The sequence below is a fragment of the Nyctibius grandis genome, chromosome Z, assembly GCF_013368605.1.
Source record: "Nyctibius grandis isolate bNycGra1 chromosome Z, bNycGra1.pri, whole genome shotgun sequence".
Taxonomy (NCBI): Eukaryota; Metazoa; Chordata; class Aves; order Nyctibiiformes; family Nyctibiidae; genus Nyctibius; species Nyctibius grandis.
In genome coordinates, this window is record NC_090695.1 from 91,940,403 (window position 1) to 91,955,481 (window position 15,079).

A 15,079-nucleotide genomic window follows, 5' to 3' on the forward strand; every position below is an offset into this window, starting at 1 on the left:
TGGAACAGAAGCCAGCAGCGGTGCCTCAGTGCAAGAAGCTGTAGCGCCTCCCCGCGTGAGGATGTGCATCCACGTCCTGACTTCTCTCTTGATGCAGATGTTAGGCATTTTTGCTGGTTCTGGCGCCTGCCTGTGCCCCGTGGTGGTCGAGATGCCATCCATCCCTCGGCTGTGCCAGGACGGACGGGCTGCTGGGACACACAGGGACTGGGCACAGGGTTTGTCCCTCACGGCCCAGCCCTCGTTCGGGCAGCGGCTGGCAACGGCCCTTCCTCCCCGCTCTGCGCATGCGCTTGCGCCCCGCGCGGGTCTCGGCGGCCTTCCCGCTTCGCGCGGCCGCTGCGCACGCGCCTGGGAGGAAAGCCCCGCCTCGCGCGGCCGTGGGCGCGCGGGGCGGCGGGAAGGCGGAGGCCATCCAGGGCGCGTGCGCGGCTTGACCCAATCGGGGCTGGGCGGGTGGGGGGGGTACGGACACAGGGCAATTGGGGGCGCCGCGTGGTGCGTCATGACGTCGCCTTCCCATGACGTGCGCCTGCCCCCGGGTGGGCGGTGCGGCCTGTGGGAGCGGGCGGGCCCTGGGGGCAGCGGGACGAGTGGTCGGCCGGGGCCCGGGCGCCCGTGACGGAGGGGCGGCGGCGGCGCGGCCCGCAGGATGCCGGGGCTGGTGGTGTTCGGCAGGCGCTGGGCCATCGGCAGCGACGACTTCGTCCTCCCGGGGGCCTTCGAGCTCTTCGTCAGGCTGCTGTGGTAAGGCGGCGCGCGCGGCCGTTACCTCCGCGCCGGCGGGGACGGGGCAGCCCGGCCGTCGGGCAGGCGCTCGCCGCCTCGCCTCGGGGGCCGCTTCCCGGCGCGGCTGCCGCTCGCCGCCGGCTCCTCCCGCGGGCGGGCGGAACGTTCGGTCCGGCAGCGGCGGGCCGGCTCCCTCGGCGGCGAGCTGTAGCCTTGCCCCTTCCCCCGAGGCCCTGCATCACCGGGGAGGAGAGCGGCGGGCGTGTGAGGGAGCCCCTGCGCTTACATAATCGCGTAGCGCAGCGCGATTCCTGCGCTGTCTCCTGTCCGCGCGGAACCGTCATCGCTTGGTTGTATTTAATCGCTGACTAGTGCTGATGCGGTTTCGTTTCGTTGCTTTCAAGAACGAATGTGATGATTCCGTTGTTCAGATCAGCCCAGGTTCTTGGGGATCTGTGGAAATGAGTAGCACGGTACAGGGAGTGTTGTGCTCGGTCTGCAAACGAATTTGTCTTAATTACTGCTGTGTATTCTTGTAGTCATTTCATTCTGACAAATGCCTTATGTAACAACTCCTTTTCTGTGTTAATCTTTGTGGAATGCTTTCATTAAGATGAAAACTATTTATCAGGTGATCGCGTTGCAGTATGCACTTTTCCCTTCCAACTGTAACTTTTATTATCTTGCTTTCCTGTAGGTGGATTGGAATTCTTGCTCTTTACACAGTTCACAAGGGGCAGTTTAACTGTCCTGGAGGAGGATTACTGCACAGCTACTTGCTTGTCCTCCTCATTCTCTTGGCTTCTATAATATGTGCATTATCTGCTCTTGTATACATCAGTATGCAAGGTAAATAGTTAATATTTTATATTTTGTATTTATCTAGTAGAGTTGTAATATATATGGCTTTTTAATCTGGAGCTGACATTTTAAAAAATGCAAAAAAATTCAAGTGCTTTAATGGTAGTCAAACGTGAGAAACTGTCAGCATTAATGTATTGGCTTGAATGGTATCACCTCTGTTAGGCAAGAATCTAAAATAATAAATGGACACAGTAGCTTAGTGCAGCTAATGGTGATATGTTCATTGCCATCAGAGCATCTTGAAAACTTCTGCATTCACCATTAATACCTGACCTCTAATGGAACACCACTTAACCTCTGACAGGAATTTAGGGGAATTTATCCAAAATCAGTTTCTCATGTGAAGTATTATGTGAGCTTTGCCTTGCACAGGCAGATTTAGTCATGTCTTGAGAAAGTTCATTAGCTGCAGTGGATTGCTTGGGGAAAAAAACGCACATAGGAAAGTGATCCGTATAAATGTCATAGTAAAACTAACGCAATAAGTACTGTTAAATAGAACAGGACTTAACAGCTTGGAGTGAATAGCTAAACAGAAGCAAGGACCCCAATGCAACTTCTAGTCATTTCTACAAATGGTTCATTTTGGGTTAAAAAGTTCTAGGAGAGCTTTTTCATGGTGAGATACCTCATTATCAAAGCAATGCTAGGAAGATTATTAATTTGAACTATGTGTGTGGTCTCTGGAGTAACAGATGAGACCCCACAATTTCTAATAGATTGGTTCTCACAACACATTGTAAGTAAGAGAGTATTTAAATTATTTAAGTGGAAAGAAGCATAAAGAGTGCATAAAGAGAAACTATGACAGAGCAGAGATGTGTATGATAATCCTGGCCGTGAATCTAACCACTGGTTTTCCTACAGTTTTCAGAGGAGGGAAAGGAAGATTAGCCAAGTTACGCTATTATATCAAAGTTGAGGAGGTGAGAGATGTGACTCTAAATAGCAGGGAGAAAAGAGCCTTGTTCAGTATAAAAGTGCAGCTACAAGGCCATTACAAGTAAGAAGTGGAAGAATTCTGAGGCTGAATTTCCAAGACAATTAATGGTGAGATGCCTTGGACTGTGGTTATAATGTGCGGGTTTGGGAGCAATGGTTCTTGCACCACCCCTTGCACTGTACTGACGTGGGCATTCGTGGTACCAGTGGTGAACCTGACTGGAGAACACATGGCACTGGGTTGTGGTGCTGGGAAAGGCAAGAAGTTTTCAGGAACCACAGTTCCATCTCATTGTGTCTGTGTAAGCAACCGTGCTGCTGCAGTAGAGGCTGCAACCCGGGAAGGGGAATAAGCAGCCACTGGATCAAGGGCTTTTTAAACAGCTTTGTGGCTGGATGTGAACCACAGCTTTACAATCGGAAAATAGTTTCCAAAGTTGTTTTTGTTCTGCAGTGTTTTAAGCCTTTACAAATTATCCTGCCTACACATGAGCACGCACACCCCACCACCTCACTACCCTGCGATCAGCAAACTGGTTTAAGGAGCTGAGCTGGCCAAAACTTACTCCCTTTTTTATTGCCTATGAGTGCTAAAAGGAAGAATTTATTAGTAAGTTAATAACAGAGAAAATGGTCTAAGAAGTATTTGTCCTGGTAATGGTCCTTGTTCTCCTAAATAAAAATGTGAATGAATTTATTATTTAGTGACTCAGTAAACAGAACTTCATTGTAGCCCAGCAAAGTAGCATTTAGAAAAGAAATATTCAGCCAACTAAAAGCTAAATAGAATAATAATAATAAAAGCAGGCACCAGAAGTCATAAGGAACTGTAGGTGAGCCAACGCTCACTCCAGTATGCCGCTCTGGCTTATGCTGGGCACAGCACTACTGCTTCAACTTCGCTGCAGAACTGTCTCTGACTAGAGAGTGATTTTGGGTATTAGTAGAGTAGGTTCTAAGAATCACAGCTATAAGCCCATTGTTTTTCTTTTCTCAGCTTCAGTGATAGCTTTCCATTAGGATGAAAATACTTTATAGTTTCAATTAAGCTTCTTACTTTCAGTAAAGCTCAGAAAGTTCATATGTCTGGGTAGGATTTTATGTACTTAAGATGCATTCATAAACAGTTCTTGTTTAAATTCTCCCTGTAATTTCAGGAACAATTTCTAATCCAGGCCCAAGAAAATCACTTCCTAAGCTACTTTATACTCGCCTCCTTCTCTATTTGCCTGAATTCATCTGGGCTGTTGTAGGAGCTGTATGGGTGTCAGACAGCAGCGTGCACTGCGAGAAGACAGTGATAAATGTCATCATTGGGACAGTTATTGCAAGGTAGGTGCCTCTCCCCAAATCTAAGCTTGATAGTGTAGGTAAAATGGAAAATACTGCTTACGTGGTTTTTGTATGTGTTTATTACAGGCTTTTCCAGCAGTTGGAGACTTTGATATTTCTTATAAATTATTGTGGTTTCTCATAGAAGGGTTTTCATTGTGAAAGAGAAGAATTTTTAAATCTAGACAGCTAGAGTGAGTTGGTATCCTTCCCTAAACAAGCTTGAGCTACTTGCCTTGAGAGAGCATGTGCTAGAGTGAAGGAAAGGAGGTGAAGATCAGAAGGGGTAAGAGGGATAGATGGGAATGTGGAAAACTGGATAAATGTGAGGAGGGTAGTATCTAGATTGCTTAACTGATAGTGAAAAACAGAGCCTTCACACCTCTGGGTTGCTGTTTCCAAAGCACAGGGCTGTGATTTTGAGTTTGGTGCCCTATGTGAAATGAGCTGACAGCCTTAAGGGTTCTTGGACCTAGTGCATTGAAAGCCAATAACAAAACATGCACCCTTGAGACAGTAACAGGTGGTGTTCATACAGTACTTCATACCTAACTTTGGTTTCTGTCTGTCAAGATCTATAGTTGTGTTTTCTCGCATACTTGTCAGAAGTATCTGGTTTCACGGTCTTCTTATCCCCCTTCTGTTTTGCAGCTGGGTTATCATCATCTTTACCATCATTGGAATTGTAATCGTCTTTGATCCACTTGGGGGGAGAAAGACATTTTACTTCACCGATGGTGTAAATCGGAACCTGGAAAGCAGTCAGTCAGGGCAGTTGCTGTATAATGTGAAGAGCACTGCCACCAGAGTCTGGGAAAAAAGAATCAGGTTACTGTGTTGTTGTATTGTGCAAAATGATGACCATCGAGTGGCTTTTACGAGTATCGCAGAGCTTTTCCGCAACTACTTCTCAGTAAGATGGAAAGCTTTTTTCTATGTTATGTTTTGACTATATGAGTTTGCAGATGTTGCAACACACATGTACCTCTATTCAGCCAGAGGTCCCCACTACCCTGTGCCTTGAAATCAGGTTTTGAATATGCCAATTTCAAAATTAAAGGTGATTCTCATACAAGGTATACAACACTGATTTTTCTCTCCCTTTAACAAAGGGTTTTCTCCCTTCACAAGCCTGAAGGCTGTGAGAAAACAGTATTCTTTCTCCTTAGGTATCTAGTCAGGAGAACAAGGGTCAGTTTCTTTTCCTCAGTATGTGAAGATCGAGGCATTCTTCCTACTGATGATGAGTAAGGAGTCATACCCATAGCAAAGAATCAGAATACTTTCTGACTGTTGAAAACCTGAGCACCGCAGTATATTACGGCAGTGTTCCCATTCTGAGCCCCTTCCGAGCACGTACCAGACTAGAGTGTGCACACGCAGGAAGTTGCTTTTCGGAAACGGAGAGAGTCTGCCAAATCGGAGTCTGCATAGTGTTGATTTAGCTCAAATTTATGTCACCCACTGCTTGGGTGTCATAGTTCAATGTTGAATTTGAAATCTGGTCATGATTTCAAGACTGCTAGTTCTTGTTTATTAAAGTGGTACTTGAGCACGCTGATTTATAGCTACAGCCTACTCAGTGGTTTATAGAGTAAACGGTGTAAGTTGTATGGAGAGATGACTGCCCCACGTAGTTGAATAAAAACCCTTCATCCTTCTCTTGTGTAAAATCCTTAGTTCTCAGTATAGAGGACTTTTCACATAGAGCTTTTCACATAGTGGTGTAGAACAGTGATCAGTGATGTCCGGATCATTTGCTGTATGGCTGAGTGTGGGTATTTTGTTAAGTATGGGTATAAGGTATCTCTGCCAGGTATCTTGTTAAGTGATGAAATGCATGTGTAGAATTGTCATTGGTCTTATTGAAGAAAACATTCAATATCACAGAATCACAGAATGGTTTGGGTTGGAAGCGACCTTAAAGATCAGCTAGTTCCACCCCCCCTGCCACAGGCAGGGACACCTTCCACTAGACCAGGTTGCTCCAAGCCCCATCCAGCCTGGCCTTGAACACTTGCAGGGAGGGGGCAGCCACAGCTTCTCTGGGCAACCTGTTGCAGGGTCTCACCCCCCTCACAGTAAAGAATTTCTTCCCAATATCTAATCTAAATTACCCTCTCTCAGTTTAAAACTGTTACCCCTCGTCCTATCACTACATGCCTGTGTATGTACAGAAGGGGTGGGAGGTTAGGTGCTGCTGTGACCTATTTCTCCAATGCACGTTGTCTCTGAGTGAAATGTATTTATATAAACTGAAAAAACAGAATTCTGTGTGCATTTTCTTATGAGATAGTTTTGCCATGCTGAGGTGTGGGATGGTTTTAAGCGCTCTTTCATTTCTTTGTACAGGACACTGATCTGGTGCCAAGTGATATAGCAGCTGGTTTGACTCTGCTCCATCAAGAGCAAGATAAAATGGAAAGTTGCCCAAAAGACCCTGAAGAAGTCCTGTGCCATTCTCCATCATCACTTGTGGTAAGATAGGGTTGTTGCAGCCTCTGGTGTAGTTACTCCAGGAAATGGTGCCAAATCAAATTGAAACACAGTCCTTTGTGCAAGGGTTTTTTTGTTTTTTAACAAAATTAAACACTATAATAAAAATTCACAACAATTTAGATTATTAAATGCAGTGAAAACATCTTGATGAGTTTGCAGTCAAAACATTTGTCTGCTTTAGCATATGTAGAACTTATAGATGAATGGGGAATTGAGTGCACAAAGGAACCATTTAGGACATTTGATCATTGTTGAAGAGCTGGGAGAGAAAGGGAACAGAGAGAAAATTAATATTTAGTACTGTTTGCATAGAACTGAAAGCTAGTCTGTTAGTCTTGTGGTCTGTTTAAATTATTTCTGCTGCAAATATCCAGACGAGGTAAGCAAATCTTTTAAATGCTTGTAGATGAAGGGTTATAGTTTGCTAATTGATTTTTGCTAGTCTTCTATGGTAAAATGCCTTTGTAAATTATTTTACCTTCTTTTGGTCTCTGTTTAATAGAAGTATATAATTCTGCTTCAACCAATGCATTTCTATCAACTTCCTTTTGAATTCAGCCAGTATGATGGGGTTGTGCTTTAAAAGTATTTACCAGAGAGATCTGCTACAGACTTTAGCCATTCCTTTAACATCTTTAAGTAACATATTTGGAGTGAATGTTGCTTTCAGTATTGAGCTTGTCAGTGTGTACGTATTGGAAGAAACTAATTTAACGAGAGCTTTTCATGATTCTTGAGCTGCGTAGCTATGTAAACAAACACCAGCTTTTTCCTGGAATATGAGTCGCTATTTTTAGTTCCTCTTAGACCTTGAGGTTTTCCTTTTGGATAGTGCATGTTTCATCATGCCTTGATCGTCACTAGTTCAGGTTTTATTCCGGGGCTGCCTAACACACCTTTCCTCCTCTGTCTCCTTCCTTTTCTTTCCCTGTGTCCTTTCAGACAGACGATTTGGATATCGAAGTGGAGAATGCTGCTCACTATATGCTGTTTGCTGCAGCTGCTTATGGCTGGCCCTACTACATATACACCAACCCATTTACTGCACTCTGTAAGCTCAGTGGTGACTGGTAGGTTTGATCAAGAGCTTAAAATCACATAGCTGCCTTTTATTTAACTAGTGTTGGCAAAAATACAATAGTTTCAATAGGAGTGGTGGTGTTGCATTAAATTATATCACTCTTGGGAGTACATGAGCTTGACTGGTAGAGTTATCTTTCGCAAATTCAGTAGAAACAAAATTCCAACGTTTTTTTCACCCTCAGAAACAGATTAGCTTTTTTTTTCTTAAGAAAAGTTTGTGATTGAGATAAATAAAATTCATTTAGCAAAATGACAAAGGAAGAATTGGTGTTAAACCAAACGTTTTAAAATGAGGGTTTTTAGAGCTGCCTTTTGGTCACACATGTATGGATAGAAATAAAAGTGTATCAACAGTTTTCCCTGTCTTAAAGGAATTAGCAAAAGTTACCTGTCCCTCCAGCTGCCATTTTATTCCCTTTGCCCCCTTTACTCAAAAAAATGTGTACAGTCAGTATTGAAGTGTGCATAATGCTGTGTAGGATTAATGTGTATTTAAGTGACCACTGACATTTGTGACTGTAACCATAATTTTCTTAATTAGTAATGTGAAATATAAATACAACCTACTGAAATATAAATGACTTGGAAAAAAATTATCACATAATACAACGGATAAAACATGAGATAAGCCTGCTGTACAGAATTTGTTTTGAATTTCCTTTTTGCTAGTTTGTGTTTTCTCATTGGCCTGTAGTCTTAAGAATTCTTTGCTTACTGCATTGTTTGCTCTGCTGATAGTCCTGTAGCAATGGTGTATTTGCCAGTCCTTGAACTGAAAATGCATGGCATGCTGCTCAGGCTAAACCAGGGTTGTGGGCAGAGGTAACATCTTGTATCAGACTACTGGTGCTATTGCAAAAAAAAAAAAAAAACAAACAACAAAAATTCCAAAACAAAGAAAAAAGCTTTTGATTCCTGGCAGAAATCCTTCTGCAAATGTAACTGAGTTTGATTCCTTGAAAGGAAACCTAAAAAATTGGAACATGAAAGTTTTTCTCTTCTGTGTTTGTTAGTTGCCGAAATAGACCAACAGATTCTGATATAACTGGCAGTGATCGTCATAACTTTCACTTTGGAGCCATCCTAAATATAACAGGACTGCAGTACAGAGACTTCATTCATATCAGTTTTCATAACAAGGTAAACAATCTGGACAGGCATTCAGCAAAAAAACTTAGTGGTCAATTCAGTGAAGGCAAGGGGTGAAGTTTCTCGTTTGCTTTCAGCATTTATGAAGTGCAAGATGCAAAGCCAGATGAAAACAGGCCCTGAAACATTCAGTTCTGATTTTTTTTTCTAATCTAAAGGAATAGCCACAAAACTATTGACATAGATCTGTCTCAGTATTGCAAAAAAGGCACTTATAATAACTTGATAAGAAAATAATTCAGCTTCTTTCCATAATACAATAGAGAGCTCAATAAGAGAGCTTTTCGAAGGTGAGAACAAATGCTTACTCTTATAAAAAGTTGCTGTCTTTCCTGATTACATTTTTCTCCTCCAGATCTATGAGATTCCATTTTTTGTTGCTTTGGATCACAAAAAAGAAGCTATTGTGGTTGCAGTGAGAGGAACCTTGTCTTTTGAGGTATCATCCATCTGATACACATAATTAGCTCTATAGAAATGGGTGAACTCCTGGTATCTAGAGGAAATTGTGTTACGCTGGCACATGTGAAAATAACTCACAGGTATGAGTCTTCCAGGCTTAAGCTGTAAGCCCTCCTGTCCTTGGATGGGTAGTGTTCCCTGTGCCACTGGAAGAGAGTGTAGAGGGCAGGCACTGGTAATTCCTTTTCCCTGTGAGTGGAGGTGCATTCATAATGTCTGTGTTTGCAGCTTGGAAATAGCTGCTGAAATCAGAATTGTGATTGCTCTGTATATTTACTTGGGTGGTGGTTTGTGGTGGGTTGTGTTTTGTTGCTTCCACACTTGACAGTCAGCTTCTTGCTGTCCCTGTGATGATATTCGAGTAGCAGAGCGCGACCCATGAGCCGTGAAGCCCTGCAGAGACACCTGACAAAAGCTGTCTTGTTTGCAGGACATTCTCACTGATCTGTCAGCAGATTGTGAAGACTTAACGCTGGAGGATGTTCTAGAGAATGGCTTTGTGCATAAGGTGTGTGCAGTCTGTAGCTCTTTATAAACCATCTCAGCAGTAAGAAAACTGTAACCACCTGGGATCCACTAGTTAAACAGAAGAGTGTTTTCCTTGTGAGATGGATTACACAAATTATTTCAGTGACTTGGTTGTTGCATCAAATACTGGCTCTGGAACTGCAAAGTAAAATTTGTAATCCTCTTGTCAGACTTTGTCCTTATTAAATATTCGAAAAACTTTTTAACCATTGCATACAAGACCACTTGGTTATAACTAGACCTCTGTCAGGAGCATGTTAAAAGAGGAGACCAGCTTTGCAAAAAGGAAGTTGCTCTGTGATGGTGTTGTGTTTAAAGTATACATGTATCACACTTCAGATTAGAGATACACTTCTCTTCTAACTTTAAATTCTGTCTTGTAGGGAATAACTCAAGCTGCAAATTACATCTATCGAAAGCTAATAAATGATGGAATTTTAAACCAGGCTTTCACAATTGCTCCAGTAAGTTACTTCCCAAATAATTTGGTTTGCCAGAAAAATTACACAAGCTTTTTCTGTGTCCGTCTATGCTTCAGTCTTCTCTTTCTGTCTATAGGAATATAAACTTGTGATAGTTGGTCACAGTTTGGGTGGTGGAACAGCCTCTATATTGGCGATCATGCTCAGGAACTCTTTCCCAACATTAAAATGTTACGCCTTTTCTCCTCCAGGAGGACTTTTAAGGTAACTGTGAGACTTCTGTTAGCTGGTTCTGTGTCTAAGATGTAAAAATCTTCAAGGTAGTTGACAAACACATTAGATGGTAACTCTGGGCTTGACTGTGTTAAGAGTTTGTTTATACGTTCTCCACTAGAATTGGATTTGCTCCATCTCGAGTTAGGGTAGAGTTCTTGGGGACATATTACAGAATGAAATATATCTAGTGAATTCTGTCAGATAGTATAACAAGAGTTTAAAATAAATATTTTGGAAATAAAACGCTCACCAGCCTAGTCTAGCTTGGCCTGTTTGACATCTACACGTACCGTTACCATCAGCGTTTAAATTACTCTGTCGTTGGTAGCAAGTAGGTCTGAAAGCCTGCTGAAGAATTGACTGCAATGCTGCTGCTGTTGCTGCATATTCGTATTTTTATTGAATGATAATGATCATCATAAAACTGAAGTGTGCCTGTCTCTTTAGTGTATCTAAAGGGCATCTTTCTTTTTTTTCCTAAGCAAATCACTTGCCGATTACACTAAACGCTTCATTGTTTCAGTCATTGTTGGAAAGGATTTTGTGGCAAGGTGAGATGAAAATATTTTTAAATTGTTCCTTCGGGGACGTGTTAGATTGCAGAGAACGGGAGGCTTTGCTTTACTTTGTTCTGTGTTTGAACAGGTTAAGTATGCCCAACATGGAGGATTTAAAGAGGAGAATAGTGAGAATTGTGGCCAACTGCAACAGACCCAAGGTAACTACATGCAGTTCCTGGTTAAAAGTCAGTGGCATTGTTAGCTGGGTTAAGCCCCAGCTTTGATCAGTGACAGTTGGTGTGTGAATTTTTACCTTAATGAGGAGAGTTACAATTGTGTTTTGGAACAAAAGTGTTCGGTTTTAATTCAGTGACACTTGTGTTAGTCTCTTACCCTATAAAGCTGTCTTGTTGGAAATTAAGATTCAACAAGACCTGGAAGATACCTGTGCACAACATCCAAGACCTGAAATTATCTGTTTGCTAGTTTTGCTGATAAAAGAAACTAATTATTAAAAAGATGAAAAAAAAAAAAACACCCACAAAACAAACCAGCTAAAATGATAAAAAATTGGTAAGATCACTTACTTTAATAACCGTTTAGTATCAGTAAGTAAACAAATTAGTGGTTCTACTTAAATTTTACCTTCAGAATTCATTTTTATCAAACAGAAGTTTGAGGAGCATGTGCATACGGTCATTTTTAATCTTTTAAGTGTAGTTTCAGATGATATGCATGCAAGCAGACAACTACAATAAGTTACTTGAAGAGATGCCAAACCTCAGTTTGACGGTTTTTCTTTCTGAATTCAGTACCAGATTTTGCTGCGTGGGTGTTGGTACGAAGTATTTGGAGGAGATCCAGATGACTTCCCCACTGAGCTGGACGGTAGAAACCAAGATGCCCTCACCCAGCCACTTCTGGCAGAGGAGAGTTTAATGGTTCATCGGTCACCTTCATACAATGCCCTTGAGGATGAATCGCACTTGAATTCACCACCTCAGTATCCTCATCTGTATCTTCCTGGAAAGATTATCCATGTTGTAGAAGAATCCAGCTCTAGGAGGTAAGTAGAATAATGAATACCACTGTCTTGTTTGCCTAGAAACTACTTAAAGCTGCTTCTCACTCTCAAAGTACGTTTCCAGCCCTGCGTCTCATCTACATCTCCAATGCCCGTCTTGGTTATTACGCATTAGTCAGCTTTTCAGTTTTCATTCTGCGCCTCCCTGCTTCTTTTTATTTCACTTAAAGCCCTGGAAACTGCCTCTCTTTACGCCTGTGTGCCTTATTCTGCCCACATATTGCATGTGCTCAAGGGATAATTTTAAACAGGCTCTTAGGTTCACCTTTGGCATGCTGCAGTTCCTGCCTGCGACTGCAGATCTTGCAGTCTTACGTCCTGGGAGTAGTGAAGTGATAACAAAATATCTAGTTATTGAGTGGTTGTATGAATACTGGTGATGAGAGTGGGCAATATTTTGCCCCTTAATACTGGCCCAGCCAGACTGCAGAGGTCCAGTTGCCCCAGTAACCAGTGTGCCCACACAGCCCCTCATTTCCTGTCCTTTGCTGCTTTTTTGTGGACACAGGAAAGTGAGACAAAGACAAGAGCAAAGCTGAAACTGCCGGAAGGGTGAGGATCAGGGTTTGGTTGGGGCAGTGCTGTGTTTAGGGGTTGATGGTCCTTTTGTTTGTGTTTTGTTGATGTTGATTTTTTTAGACAAAACAACCTGAAACAGCCCCCAGGCTACAGAGGAGGTACCTGATAACCTCCCTTGTTTCATTCTGAAACAGAAATAAGAGCATCTGTAACTCGCACAAGCCTATCTTACAGAAGAAAAATAGATCCATAACTTAAAGAAGAGGGAAGAAAAGGGCTGGAGAAGAAATCCACTCTTTTTCTTCCAATTCAGTAGATTAGTATTTTATTTAAGCTTCACACGTTTAACAGTTTCAATACTGGTTTTACAAGTTAGATACTTCAACACCTGTGACCCAGCAGGTTGTCTTGATGGCTGCTCTTCTACTTTACTTCATTAATTTATTTATTTCCTTTCTTTTCCTTTATTTACTCCTCAGCACAGCAGTTAGTTAATCATGTTCTTTTTTCTTAACTGGACTAGCACACAGGAGCTCCCCTCATGCACCATTCTGTAAAAATCCTAACAAACAACTGCATCATCTGTGCAGCATTAAATCTAGTGTCTCGTCTCCTGCTGCTACCCCCTGTGACTTACTCCTGAAAGTTGACATACTAACAGGGTCAGTGGGCAGTGCTTCACCCCCAGCCCCCTTTGCTCAGCCAGCCTCCCCTGGTTCTTCGAGCAGGATTAGTTGATATCTTCTGTCACTGTTAAGGCACAATCTAAGTGGGTGTAGTTCTGACTTCAGGGACAGGGAATGGCAGTGTTGCCAGTTTTTTTTGTTTTTGTTTTGTTTTGTTTTTAGGTTGTGCTCTTCAGACATTAAATACACAGCAAGATGGTCAAATGAAACAGTCTTCAGCAGCATTTTAATAAGTCCCAAGATGATAACGGACCACATGCCAGATGTTGTGCTCAAAGCTCTGAACAGTTTGTCTCAGGAACATGGATCATGTATTTCCTGTCAAACACGAGAATGTAACACCACCAACGTTGTATAACCACAGCTCGAAGCCAATGTCTGGGGAGGGTTTATTGCAGGTTTCAAGTATTGAGGACACAGTCCACTTTCATACCGAAGTGGATTTCAGTACTTTTCTCACATTGCATAAGATAAACAAGGGTCTTAATGCCCTTGCCTCTGCAGTGACCTCGAGTAACATTGTGCTGGTTAAAGCACAGATTCCGCATTCATGCTGAGGATGAGCTTTTACAGAATGGACCAGTGTGACATGGTCCAGCTCAGCCTGTGTCTGCTGGCGCAGGAGAGCTGAGGCGGCAACTGAATACTGGAGCAAAGCGAGCGCCTGCATGAGGACACCTTGGCCGACACATCAGAGCAGAGACCATTAAAAAAAAAAAAAAAAATCCAGTTCTGCTTCAAAGTCACATCATGCCCTTGTCTTAGCGCCCCGTGAGCAGCAGGTGCAGCATGAGGGTCACTATGGAACGATACCGCACAGCGGGAGGGCTGTGCCGGCTCAGCGGCTGGAGGCAGGTGAGTGAGCAGGTCTGCGCAGGCAGGAGGGCGCAGGCCGGGCGCCCCACAACGGGGCGTTCTGAGCGACGATTGCACTGGTTTTCTTACAGATCGGGGTAGTATCCGTGGCAGAGGGGGCAGGGGAGTGGTGTGGTTAAATGCTGCTTGGATACACATGTGCAATATTCTTTAATCTACCTGTCTTTTGTATATGTTGATCTACATGACTATTTTATTGATTTTAAACTAAACTAATATTATAACTATCTAATGAGAAGGAAAAAAAAAAAATAATTCATGCCCTGGCATCATCTTAGTCACTAGCTCTAGCTCTGACTACTGCAAGCACCAGTCTAAATCTGCCAAAAATGTATAACCAGTTGTACTGATTTTTAAAATGTGGATTCCCTGTTTCTAGTGTGCAGCTATTTTACCTTTTTTTTTTTTAAGGATCAGCAGCATTTCTTATTAAAAGAAATTGATAGAAATAAGTAAAATATGATGTGGTTGAGAATAACTGTGTGGATGTTCTTGCTGTGATACTTAATATGGAGACAAAATAAAATGCACTCTAAAAACTTGGCTTATTCTGTTCAGGTGTGCTGCTGTGAGACAAATGTTACTCGTTCATAGCTGTTCAGAGAGCTAGATGTGTGCAGCAAGGTAAGTCACCACCACTCGTGAAGGCCCAGCACCTGCCTCCTCCTGGTGCAGGTGGCAGCGGTGCTGCTTTCAGGGTGCTACAGCATCACCCACCACCTCCCCTGGAGTAAGGCTAGTTCCCAGGGCGAGGGCAGCATGCTCCACCCTACTGCCCTGGAGCCAGGGGAGCTAATGCACCCAGAGCATGGCTGTAAGTTTAAAAGGCTGAAAGCTGAGGCATTTAACACAAGCTATACTGCACGAGAGCCATCATTTTACAAACCATTAAAGTAACAGTTTTAGAGGAAAATATATAAGCAGTGGTTTTTGCCTGCAATAGAGTGAAACGTATTTTTTTTCCCCCAGTTGGCAGCAGCTTTAAAACATTCTCGAAGCAGCAGTGGGGGCTACTAACACCACAAATGATAATGCCAAGGCCTCTGAAGCAATGTTGCCAAGTACCATATTTACTTCTGGGTCTTAAGATTAGGGCACCCTTAAAAGAGCCTGGAGTTAGCACCCTTG

The 15,079-nt window shown here is 42.9% G+C and overlaps 1 protein-coding gene across 2 annotated transcripts; it reads left to right on the forward strand.

The window, feature by feature from the left end:
* Positions 1-578: 578 nt before the first annotated feature.
* Positions 579-14,877, forward strand: DAGLB (diacylglycerol lipase beta). Of its 2 annotated transcripts, XR_011050071.1 has the most exons (16): positions 579-747; positions 1,427-1,578; positions 3,693-3,867; positions 4,519-4,780; positions 6,220-6,345; positions 7,309-7,436; positions 8,463-8,589; positions 8,954-9,037; positions 9,491-9,568; positions 9,972-10,052; positions 10,147-10,274; positions 10,769-10,837; positions 10,932-11,004; positions 11,599-11,852; positions 13,238-13,930; positions 14,510-14,877. XR_011050071.1 is itself a non-coding variant. In XM_068423077.1 (15 exons), exons 1-15 carry the CDS (start codon positions 653-655, stop codon positions 13,431-13,433), a joined length of 2,028 nt encoding a protein of 675 aa, XP_068279178.1. In that variant the 5' UTR covers positions 579-652; the 3' UTR covers positions 13,434-14,498. The 2 variants fall into 2 exon arrangements, 1 of the variants encoding a protein (XP_068279178.1); XM_068423077.1 differs by lacking the exon at positions 14,510-14,877 and having other exon boundaries at positions 13,238-14,498.
* Positions 14,878-15,079: the final 202 nt, after the last annotated feature.